Consider the following 13236-nt stretch of genomic DNA (forward strand, 5'->3'; position numbering starts at 1 on the left):
GAATCTCTGCTAACAAGTAGGATTTGAATATCTGCTGAACAAAGTTTGAATCTCGGCTAAATTGTGTTAGAATTTTCGTTGACTCAGATCTTTATACAGTTTCATGTGCAGTTATCTATAATATAAATAATATAATATAAATTAAATATAAATATAAATTAAAATATAACGTCAGTTTTAAATTTCAATTCAAATTCTTATTTTTCGAATTACATTTTCTTTAAAGTTTCGTTTACATTTTTATTAAACTATAGTTTTCAAATTAATTATCATTGAGAGCCTGTATCCATAATTGAAATGCAAGGCTTGCAAAATTCAGTTTATAAGATATGTAAATTTACCTTTTTCTGAAATTTTATATATTTTATTCAACTATTAATAATAATAATTATTAAGATAGTTTTGTAAAAAGGCAGTGATGAAACAAGTCTCTGTCCCAATTTTTACATCGTATAAGGTATATTATTTATTATATCTTATGTACATTCAACATCGTCTTGACAACACCATAGGAAAAATGTTTTAGACATGTTCCAAAATTTGTCGACAGTAACTCTTTGCTTGCTTTTTTTTCTCGCATTTTCCTTTATACAATGAATCGAAGACACACGGAGGCGATTCGCTTAACCAATTTTTATGAAAACTCAGCTCGGCGAGTGTATATAAATTATTGTATGTGTGTGTATAATAGTGCGACGTGTGTATGACTGTATGCATGTGTGTGTGTGGATATGGTATGTATGCATGTTTCTCTGAGTTATGTTTAATATATGGGACGGTACCTGTTTTTAATGTGCTTTGCTTTTTCCGCAGATTTTATCGTTTTCGTTTTTTTTCGAAGCAGGTACTTTGACAGAGTTCGCTGTAAACAGATTTGTAGAAAATAAGGATAAAAAAACAATGCGCTCGCGTAAATCATTTATTTAAAAAAAAACGCTTAACTAAATATAATATAATATAATAGCTGCATGTACACAGATTCGATACGATGATCGTATTTATCACTGTAGATGTAGCTTTGCTTCTTCCTTTTTACACGACAGAGTTTTCTCGAAAATCCCTACAGTAGGGAAAAAACGCATCACTCTGCCCCATCATCTCTCGTCGCTAAATAATAATAGATAATTTACGATATAATTAAAACGTTTTTCAATTTAGTCAGATCTCTAAACAATAAATAAGTTTCTTTTTTTTTTTAATAAATAGTAATACAATTTAATTAAAGTCGATTAAAGAGTTAAGCAAAACGCGAGAGGCGATTTGAGGATTTTTTCTTTCAGTTACTTGTCTCGTTTTCGTTTCCTCTTTCTCTCTCTCTTTTTCTATCAGAAGATTAAAACAAAAAGTAAAAAAATAAAAGAACGGACAAAAATTCACCGCAACAAGGGTGCATATTGAAGCAATTTTGATTTCTCAGACTTTTTCGTGCTTCTCTTTTCTATTCGATCTCGTTTCACACACTTTTTTTTAATAAAGCGCTTTACGTGTATACGAGATAACCATGATATATACCAAAATATACGTGACATATGAAGTACGATCGAAAGCTTTGAAAGTGTAACGCGTATCTTTTTTATGTAAAAAAATTTAATCTATATAAGGGTAGGAATCTAAGATTTTCGGCGGAACTAAAAAAAATCTGAGAAGTCGTACATGAGATACTTTCGCTATAGATTGATCCTCAGTTTCGCATATTTTTTTCTCTTGCGCCTACACGTGGCCGTGTGTGTATATGTGTGATATTGATAGAGCTCTATGAAATCTAAATATCGATTTGTCGAAATTAACAACATCCTCAAAACTTCAGGTCGCACTCGCAGATTCATCGCTAAAACACAGATATAGTTACAGTTTGAAAATTCTTTCGTCCGTGGAGTCTCGACCGAACGTTATTACAATCGATCGCGGCGCGAATTCGACTCGCGTGCGACCTCTTGTCTTCTTCATTCTTTTTCGGCCGAGACTCCACGCGATCTCTCTTACGTTTTATCGTACTTTTTCGTTTAATCTTTAATACGAACATTTAGGAAGATAGCGCTATAATTAATATCATCTGAAATTTGTTAACATTCTCTATATAAAAATCTGCATTTGCGTGTATTCACTTATTGCTTCTTAATCGTCGCCATTTTTAGTAGATTACTCTTTCTCTCTCGCTTCTTTTTTTGTTTTTCCTAAGGGAGATTTTGCTCTCGTCTTGCTTGCGGTCTTCCGTTTTTCGTTTCTCTTTCTCTCTTTCGCGAAACGAACGCGGAAGGTGGCATGGCGAACCGAAAGACACCAGGACGTATCTCGGTATTTTTTTTTAACGCTCCGAGTATTAATTTAACCTCGAGCAATATTTTATTTACGAGGGAACGGTCGAAGCATCGTTGGATCGTACACCGAGACAGGAGCGAAATCAGACGATTTTAATTCGGCGCGTTTCGCAGGCGAGACTCTCGTCTCTTTGTGATTAAAGACAGGGAGAGCAATATGGATAGAGAATTGGCTGGCTGCGTAAACGCTACGTCGTTCACTTTGTCGTTGTCCGCTTTGTATCTTTGATCGAGCGTGAAATCTCGCCTGTTGAAGCGCGCTTTCCGCTTTTATTCATCGTTTCGATATCGTCGACTATATATTATTAAACACGTTAAATCATTAAATTAAAGAATACGAAGAATTTCTCCGTGGCTTGCCGAACTCACTTGGAAGCTGTTTTAATCTCATGCGTGATATTTCTGTATATGTATATATATTTCTTTCCGCCATTCTGTTGGTCTCTTTTAAAACAAATAGCCGATAACGTATATATCTCGGGTACATATCGGTTTGAGTAAGAGTCTTTACGATTAGATAACAAAATACGATGAAGCAAGCTCCTGTTTCTTTCTTTGTCTTTCTTTCTTTTATTCTCTAAGAAAAAGAAAAAAATTCCTATTATGCGGATACTTGTATATTGGAATGGACGTTGCTTTGTATGAGGAAACTCCTCGATCGGGCTATGAAAATGAAAATATGAATGGTTCGATGAAGATCATCTCGTCGGCGAGCTTCGATGCTTTTATCGAGCGCAGAGTCGCTCGCATATACGTATCGCGTGTAATTTTGTCCACACATTTTGTTTCATACCCGCTTTACGCGCTTATGTTCTTTCTTTTTACATGTCTCTTTTTAAATTTTTCTCTTTCGTCATTCGCTAGAATCCTCTAGCGAAGAATGACGAGAAACGGAGTCGTGTCGACTCGAGATTTCGGAGCAACGATAAGTTTGTGCACGCAAATCCCTTTCTGCTTTGCTCGCTTTGCATTCCGAATAATGTTGATATGTTGACGCATTGCTTGCTATAGTGGGAAGCGCGTTCGAAACTGTTTTTCCACTCTCTCACGTTTCGTGCTCTTTATCTTTCGAAGCGAGAATAGATTTTTCTCGTGGTTTCACGTTAGGCGATTTCTCTTATCGATAGAGATTCCTTCTTTGTTCGTCCTTTCTAGTCGACATGTCTCGCATATTTATAGTACAATAGATATCTTTATACGTATATATAGAATAATTTCTCGTGATCGCACGCTCGTGTACATACTAATATAGCGCGAAGAGCGGGTTGCAGATTCTCTCTATTTCATACACACAACTCGTATACATTCACGCATCCTCTCGTTTACGTCGTGTCTCGCGCTAAAATAACTTTTGCACACTCGCGTTGGCACATGTTCCGCCTTGTTCGTTTTGTCGTTTTTCTTATAATCGAAAGATATAGTCCCATATAGGCCGCGTGATACGACGTTCTTATATAGATGACGCGAAGGCAAAACCGCGTAATTTATCGTTCTCGTAAAGTTATAGTTAATAAAGACGTCTTGTAAACATTCATTCTCATCGTCCTTGGTCTCTCAATCGTGTACATTGTCGAGGCGACGTAGAATAATGTAATGTATTTGCTACATTCGCTACACGAAATAATGAATCTCAGAAAATCTATTACAGTTTTTGGTACAGTTCGTGATACGGTTCTCTACTTTTTTAAATCGTCGCGTTGTTTCTTTTCAGGCGCATATTACTATATCGATTGTTATGTAAAGAGAGACATAATTTTAATATATTTAGAAAAAGCGAGGCCCAGGAGCAGACGTGTTCGAACGACATTTAGGCCGACATATAGCTCGCCGTTCAATGCTTTATATATCGCAGATATATATATAATACGTATTATAATACTTTCGTTCAATACAAAATGCAAACGCGACGAATAAGAAATAATTTGGCTGCAAATTTCAATGAATCTTCGAAGAAAAATATACAGCATATACAATTCGATTTACACAGGTATTTTAAAGTAAAAGGCTGTTCATATATTGAAAGATTTAACATGAGTTTTGTGGCAGTAATTATAGAGATGATTCGTGCATCTCCATTGTCAGTCTAATCTTCAGATACATTGATCATGAAAATGGCCTAAAAAACGAAAGACTAAATCGGCGCTTATTATTCATATAAGAAAGTGTGTTACATTGATCCCGCCAAATGCATTTTAGAGCGATTTTTTACGACGTCTTGATCGATCTGAACGTGAGAATGACATTATTCGTTCATAAATAATTCCTTTGACACTTATAGATATTATTTACGCGAGTTATTTACGAGTTTGATAAGTCGTTGTATGTAGTTTAAATGCAACATAACGAATGCATGATTCTCGTACTTTCTCGTTTTCTCCTGATTTTATCAAGGGGAATTCTGAATGAATGAATCTCTTCGATTCTCATTAACGTGGAATGTTTGCAGTACGAGTACTTGGAATCTCTCGGTGAGACGGCGTTTGCGTGTTACTTTGGAGATATCATTCAAGAATATTCACCTCCGGACTATTTAACCACCGGACTATTTTACCGGATCTATTTGCGCGCGAACAGATATTCTCTCGAGGACATTCTCGCTCTGACTAGGTAATCACGAGTCCTAGATGTTACATGGTTCGTCATCTCCCGTGGTTCGTCTCACGGGACACCTCGGAGAAGGATGGAAATTCGTGAGATCCTTAAGATAGTGAAGTTCTATGCCGATCGACCGATTCCTACATACGATCCCTTTGCAGGATTTGAGTAATCCTAATATATCGCGGTCTATTACACGAGGAAACCCTGCGAGGTGGCCGACATTTGCGCCCGTAACGCCGTCACGCTGTTCATAATCTTTTTCTGATGTCCCACGAGCGTTATACCGAGAGCCGTGAGCTCCTGGACGGTGACACGCGCCGCAGCCTCCAACGTCGTCACGCCTGCCTGCTCGAAGCTTTCCGCGTATCGTGACATCTTGATGGAAGCCAGCCATTCGCTGACAGAAGTCAATTGCGTTAGGTCCACCGCGTCCGGCGCCAGTGGATTGGTGCCCCTGTTGACAATAACAAGTTAAGAAATGTTTCTTTTTTTATGAATAAATAATATATACTGGAAATGGGGAGATTGTAAGGGACTCGCATGATTTCAAGCTTCTTTAGATCGTATCCTCTTACTATGGAAATACATTCACATTCGCATAATTTATATGTATGTTTTGCGAATAGATTTGTTTATTTACTATTGACTACATTACAAGTTGATGATGGAAGCTAAGAATGAAATAACGAAGATTACTATTCATCTGTAAATCGTATTCTATATTTTTTATCATGATACTTTTTAGTGGTATATCTTCGCCATTTCGAGGGATATCGAAATACAATATACGTTCATATATGTTCATAAACAAGATCTCGTTCTTTTATCAACAATAAGTAGATCAAGTTGAAACAATCATATTTTACTTTTATATAAATTATTATCGATATTGTCGATATGAATTAACATTTATCGATTGTAAAACGAGACCGTGTTGCTTCCTAATTTTATATACATGGGAAAAGATATGTATAAATGTTCGATATATACAAATTGTAAGAGACATTTTATATACGAGATTATCGTCATATTGATTATTGGAACAAAAATGCATAATTAATTAATCAAAACACTCACACAATGGATCTACAGATTTTTAAATAGCTGTGAGAAATTCTAAAATAATTATGTAATTGATAGGTTAAGTTTATTTTAAATTATTGAAGACATAAAGCGGGAGAACATGAAACGAGCGTCTTAACTTAAATAAAAAATTATTTAAATATGTACACTTGGCTCACTTTTTATGTATATTATATCGATATCGTATAAATTATAAATGATAAAGATAAACGAATTACTTATAAAAAAATGAACAATATGTTATTGTGTATTATATATGATTAATCCGTAGGATTTCGTGCATTTTCTCTTGCACGAGATATTACGTACACGCTAGAATATATTAACACAGATGCAATCATACAATTTTTTTTATCTCGATATAGAAATTATAATAATAATAAAAATAAAAATTAAATAATAAGTATCGTAATATAATAAAAATAATGTTAATAGAATAACAATTTGCATCAATATAATACAAATAATACTATACAAAAACTGTGTTAAAATTAACATAAATAATAATAATAATAATAGTGATAATACAATGACGATGACAATAATAAGGGCGGTAATAACGCTAATTACTAATATTGTCACTAGTATCGTTGATGAACGTGAATGTGTCATATGTAACGCGTTATTGATACATAGTTTACAGTTGAGGTTTATACACGTGAATGGATTACGGTGCGTATGAAAGCAAGCAGTGCAACGCAAACTAAAGTGGTTACTAAGCGCAAGAGGTCTGCTGTCTACGTGGTGGCAATATTTCATTATCACGTCAAAGAAGCAGAGCAGAACGTGAAAGCACAGTCAATATAATCGAATCGTCGAAACGTTAAAGGGCGAAGGAGCTTTGTGTTATTTAGAGCACTGGACGAAACAGAAATGATTGCGCTTTGTTCTTCTGCGCTTCTTTTTCCTCTCTCGTATCCGCAAAAAGGGAATTCGGTGTGTGGGTGGATGGTGGAGGGAGAATGCCGCGCTTTTCATTCTTTCTTTTTTTCCTTTACCTGTTTCTCAAACGCACGTTGGAAGATGCCGACGAGGCGGATGGGGGTGGGGTTGGAGCACCCCTCTCCCTGATTCTGACAATTGTTAGCATTTGTTAGTGCGATGGAGATTATACCGAATGTGTGTTACTGCAGGCTATAGTTTCATCTATCTGGCTTTGACTCTTTGAGTTTGATTTCCTCCCTAACGTTCGCGCATATATGTTGACGTGAATACCTCTTCACGTTACCTTTCATAAGCAACTTTGAGTAATTTAAGAGTCTAAGTAAATAAAGAGTAGTTTATATTCGAACCTAAAAATAAAAAAAATAGAAACAATTCTGTGCAATTAGTATTTAAATAAAACATATAAAGAAGAAATTTAGACGAATCGTTTTAATCCCTGCTATAGACTAAAATGCTCACCTCCGGCTCTTTGATAAATCTGCACAAAGCTAAAAACTTTTAATATATAGCATAAAGTTTGTAGAAAGCATGAAGAGAAATAGTTTAAAATGCGAATTTTTCACAATCGATAAGCTAATATAAATAGATCGTCTGTTTTAAAATGGCGTGTCGTGACCCTTCTTCATCACATTCTCTGTGGAAATATTTTAAGATTTAATATTACGATTATATATGATTGATTTGATATATGATTGATGCGGAAATACGAACCGACACCGTACACGAATAATTATATCGTGTCTTTTTATTTTTAACACACATTACGTATAAAAATACTATTCTAATATGGTCAACTGGTTGCACGCGCGCGTATTGTACATATGCTGATAAATCTTTGCGGCTTTTACTAAGATAAAATCGATGGCTTTAATAAATATTATACGATAAATACTTATATGAATTTTATGTAAATAATATATAGAATGTCAGAGAAACTGTTTTTTTTTTTAGCAATTTACAAATTATTTTTTTCGTATCAAAATTTGTCTTATCGAATCTGAATTGATCAAAGAATTCGCAATCTTGAAAGAGAAGAATGATATTAATTCTGAGACTCTCAATAAATTTGTATACATGTATACGTATATACTTTCTTCGTCTTTTTTCTTTTTATATATTCATAAAAGTTATCACACCCTAATGTGAAAATATCTGAAAGACTATTTGCTTTCATGCACACCATGTTGAATCGTTTTTTATTCTCTAAGCTTGGAATCGCGTATATGTATTGCTATTCGATGGTTGAATTTATCTTCTATAAAATTTGGAATTTTTAAACGCTCAATTTATATATCTCGTTTCAATTTATATATATATATATATATATATATATATATATATATATATATATATATATATATAATTGATAATATATACTCTAACTCTTTATATGGCAAAATTTATTGCTCAGTTATGCAACATAAAAATTCTCTATATTTTCTAATACATGTCTATGTTATCTATTCTCGCATTTCGATAATTTATAATAAAAACACTATATAAGAGATTTCTTTGCGACTACTCTTGTACATATAGTCTATAGCACGCCAATAATGTTCCTATCGATGCTGCGCGTACCTATATTCGTTACATCTACTATTCCGTCTGACAACTTGGATTACACGCTTCTACTATTTCGCTGGAAGAGCGCCTACAATTTCCCTACGACTAGCGCGATCGTGAAAAGTAATGTAATGTAAAATCATAGCGATATAGAATGCAGTCTTTTGATATTCAACGTCAGGCGTTCCAATGCCAAGCATTAGTTCCGACGGTTAGAAAGACGGGCGGAGAAACGAGATGCTTTTGCTCGTTCTAATTTTTTACAAACGGGATCCCTGTCTCAGTTAAAATGGGAGAACGGGACCCAATTGGGATAGGTGAGCGGTGCCTGTTGGTGTGGCAGTGCGTGTGTCGCTGCGTGTGTGTGATAGTGTAAGCTACGGCCGGCTCCTGGTGGCATTACTGGAACGGCAATCGCTGACTGGGCTTGTTGATGGGCCTGATGGCCGACTATGTCTACGAACGGGCCCGCCGTGCTCGCGGCTGGGCCTGGTGGCATCGCAGCCGCCACCGCAGCCTGGACGGCAGCCGTATGGCTTGTGACATAGTACGGATTGTGTGCAGGCGGCCTCACGCTGTAGTTGGTTGTCGTGGTCGTCGATGATAGTTGTCGCAGTTGCGTTGCAGTTGCAGTAGTTTGCGTAGTCAGGTACCAAAGGACACCACAAAACCAAAAGCACAAAGAATTAGCCCAGGGAAAAAGAGGCGGATCGGAAGGAACAGGAGAGAAACGAGATTTTCCAAATGCAAATACTGCGACCTCATTGGCATAGAAAGAAACTTTGCGATATTATTATTTCATCCATGCCAATGGGATACACTCGGAGAATATCATAGGAAGGAGGTGAATCCGATTTTTCGGCTGCGGTTATAAGTTTCGATTCTCATACTAACGCGAAATTATAAATTATATTATAACGAAATTTGCAATATATAAACAGAAATTTTTGTCTTGCAAATATTTTTTTTTTTTTTTAATTTACTCTCGGTCGCAACAAAATTTGATTTTATTGAAATCCATTAAAGAAAAGAGCAATGCAAAGTAGACAAAATGAGCTCATATTACACATAACTGCATCTTGTAAGAAATAATTGCGTAAAATGCGAATCATAGATTCAAGAAGTGTAGAAACGATAAGCGGCGAAAGCGATTGTGAAAGCTCTGCTAAAAATCATCGCGATTTCGAACGTGACTAAAACGCGATAAAAGTATTCTACGCAACTAAGACGTAGACTTTCGTCCATAAATTAATTTTCCCGCTAATTGACGCAAAAAAAAAACTTTCTTCGACCAAGCAGCGTGCTTTTTCGAAGTATGCAAATATGACTCTTCGATATTAAAATATCGACATTTTTCATAACAACGAGATATCATGCGGAAAATGTATGCTATTGCAAGAAGCAAAAGAGATTCGAATTCTTTAAAGCGAATCTAATGATCACCTTGTCCTTTCTCTTGTTAGAAAATAAATATCGGAGTAGCGTAGATAGAAATGAATTTTGACGATTATTATCTAGAGGGATTGTTGCATCAAGAAAACAATGAAAAATAAAAAAAAAACAGAAGAAAGCACGAAAACATAAGCAATAATGCGAATAATGACAGTCCAGTATGTATATGCTCGCTTCCAGTAATGCCAATCAGGTTGAGATATCACGACGACGCGAGCATGAGTATGCACACATCCCTTTTTTTACCCTATACACATATACGTAATATATATGTGTACAAGATTGTGTGCTTGTGCATGATACATCAATGAGCTATAATGTCAAAGCCCATTGTAAGTAGCGTGAAACGGATATGGCACGGCATTTGTGCGTGAGCGTTTCGGCGAATGAATGAAAATAAGTATTAGCTGTCGAGAAAAATTAATTTATGGACACGATATACATATGACTCCATAGCATGCGGCGTAATTCTTATCAAGATATTAATGAACAAACGACTCAACAAGATTTAAAAAAAGAGAGAAAAATTGGTGATGATGCCAATGAAAACTATTTGCGAACGTGCGCTCGAAGCACTTGAACAAATTTCATTCGTTGTGTGCCGATTATATCTTATGCATTCCGTCGTATATATTTAGTTTACGTTAAGTGATGATGATCGCATTGTCCTCTAGACAATTGATTCGCGGTATAAATGTCCTAACATTATTTTTATGATTAATGTATCCTAAGGCTATTGTTTCGTAATCTTATCATGTATCAGCATTTGGCGATCGCTACTCGTAAATCAAACAATGACAAGTGGGCACTCCTTACCTGTTCTGAGCAATTTTTCTTAGCGTGTCCGGACTTCGTATAAGCTTGTCCAAAGTCTGCGTGAGATTGGCGAAGGTCGGCCGATGAGTGCGCTCCTTCTGCCAGCAATCGAGCATCAGCTGGTAAATAGCCTCCGGACAGTCCATCGGCGCTGGAAGCCTATAGCCTTTCTCGATCGACTTTATCACATCTTGATTCGACCAGTTCCAGTATGGCCTCTCGCCATATGACATTACCTCCCAGCACACGATGCCCATACTCCAGACGTCGGAGGCGCTGGTGAACTTACGGAAGGCTATCGCCTCCGGTGCCGTCCACCGTACCGGGATTTTACCGCCCTAAACATAAGATAGATTGAAGATAGATATTAATCAAGAAATTGTAGTCGTATATTGCCATATGTTATTTAAAAATTTTATTTTATTTAAAAATTTTTCGAATTTATCGCTTACCCTGGTCGTGTAAGCTCCTTCCGTAGCGCTCTCGATCTCTCTACTGAGTCCAAAATCGGCAATCTTGCAAACCAAAGCGGCGTTGACTAACACGTTTCTCGCGGCGAGATCACGATGCACATAATTCATCTCCGCAAGATACTGCATACCGCTGGCAATGCCACGTAGCATCCCCACCAATTGAAGCACTTGGAACTTGCCGTCGTTAGCGCGCAAGAAAGTGTCCAGGCTGCCATTCTCCATAAACTCCGTGATGATCATCACCGGATTGCTCTTCGTCACCACGCCTTGCAAGAATATCACGTTGGGATGCTCAAACTGGCCCATTATCGACGCCTCTGTCAGGAAATCGTTACGCGCCTTATCCGCAGAGCCCGGCTTCAGCGTTTTTATAGCCACGTCTATTTCCGTCCGTCCATCAGGAGGCAATTTCAACTTCCCTCGGCAGACATCGCCGAATTCTCCGCCACCTGTAACCGTAAAAACAAATTGTCAAGAGCACGTAAGTTCTAAAACTATCTTACAGCCGCTATAATCGATAGAATGCATCAGTTGTCGTGTATGCTGATAATCTGCTCGTGTGATAATATACAAAGTCGCATACCTATGATTGCTTCTATTGTGATGTATCCGGCGTCGATCTCTCGGGCGAATTCCCGTACAGCCTGATTCGGATCCTCGTAGGTGTGAGGATCCACGTAACTCCTCGCACCTGCACCGCCTGCGCCGCCTGCGCCCGCCGCGGCGACCCCCACTGCAGGTGTGAATAGCGGCGTGGTCACTGCAACGTCACGAAAACAGAGTTCATTATATTAACACGAGGGCCGGTGGTGCGAAATTTTGACAGAACTTTAGACCGCGCGTCTCAACATTCGCTCTATCGCGCTCGGCCACCGTGTCAAATACCGTGTCAAAAAAGTAACACTCACACATTCTCCCTCGTCAACGAGTTTAAAATTTCCAAAAAAACAAGACACAATCAAGAAAGCCAAACGCAGGTGGATTCTAAGATATATCCTCCTCTTTCAATCCTACTTTATTCGATCAATAAGAGTCATCTTTTACTTTTGTATGTGTTTATCTATTTTTAAAATCTGGTATGTTTAAATGTCGAGCGGCGGTGTCTATGTACGCTAAAAAAAAAATCTCGCGCGTAGCCAATCCACATGCCAAAAATGCACAATTTTCGCATGCCTGTATGCTGAATTATTTCCAAACTATTATTATACATCCGCAAAGTCCAGCAATTAACATTGTTCGTTCTGGACTCTTCAGATGATTTAAAAATAGCATTTTCTCACAATTTCTTCAATCTTCTTTTATTCAAATCAATTCAGTTCTCTACTTGAATAGTCTTAAAATATCCAAATATACTTTGCGCATATCGATGCAAGAAGGAGCGATCATCTAAAGAGAAGTAAAAGTAAAAAAAGACAAAAATGGATGCAAGAACACAATGATGCTGCAATTGCGTGCGAAATACGACGGGGTCGCGGCATGCTTTTATTACTTCCGTACTTTTCATCCATATCGCATATCCAGGACAGTGAAGAAAGAATAGAATAGAGTGTAGCGTAACTATAAAGCGAAACTATAATAAACGTGGAGAACTCGAAGTGAGTGTGTGCGAATGTCGGTGCGTTCGGTTATGTCTTTAATATGTCATACGAATGTGTCTACGCGAGTTTTGCGGTCGCACAAGAGTTTTGGCTTGGAAATCGCTTTGGGAAACAAAGGACTTACGCGAGGACTTGCTCTTGTTGTTGGTATGGGTTGTCACAATCGGTGAACTGTCCATTTTGCAGTGCACTGTGAACAACACAACAACCAACACACTAATTGACAAACAGAAAAACAAAAAAAAGCGGCGGGTGTTCAATCATGAATACTTCTTTGTTTTACTTTTTTTTTAATGACGTAAAGCGAGAAATGGAATTCATACGAACGAAGTTATCAAACGTGTAATTGAATTCAAATGTGAAAACAATATTTCCGGTATTAGACAATTC

General features: G+C 37.0%; 1 protein-coding gene across 23 annotated transcripts in view; it reads right to left on the reverse strand.

Moving 5' to 3' along the window:
• Positions 1 to 905: 905 nt before the first annotated feature.
• Eph (Eph receptor tyrosine kinase) overlaps positions 906 to 13236 on the reverse strand; it is a 90570-nt gene continuing 78239 nt past the window's right edge. For 6 of the 23 annotated variants that reach the window (XM_083089803.1, XM_083089801.1, XM_083089800.1 and 3 more), the window contains 6 exons: positions 12971 to 13036; positions 11832 to 12008; positions 11228 to 11697; positions 10776 to 11113; positions 6998 to 7072; positions 906 to 5370 (listed from right to left, as the gene is read on the reverse strand). In XM_083089803.1, coding sequence (XP_082945929.1) covers positions 5106 to 5370; positions 6998 to 7072; positions 10776 to 11113; positions 11228 to 11697; positions 11832 to 12008; positions 12971 to 13036 — 1391 coding nt within the window. In that variant the 3' untranslated portion in view covers positions 906 to 5105. Of the gene's footprint in view, positions 5371 to 6997; positions 7073 to 8296; positions 9083 to 10775; positions 11114 to 11227; positions 11698 to 11831; positions 12009 to 12970; positions 13037 to 13236 lie in introns of those variants that run through there. The other 17 variants (XM_083089810.1, XM_083089816.1, XM_083089815.1 and 14 more) reach the window with 7 other exon arrangements.

Source organism: Camponotus vicinus, unplaced genomic scaffold (genome assembly GCF_025532165.1).
Source record: "Camponotus vicinus isolate PSW18456_S1 unplaced genomic scaffold, iyCamVici1.0 SCAF_2, whole genome shotgun sequence".
Classification (NCBI taxonomy): Eukaryota; Metazoa; Arthropoda; class Insecta; order Hymenoptera; family Formicidae; genus Camponotus; species Camponotus vicinus.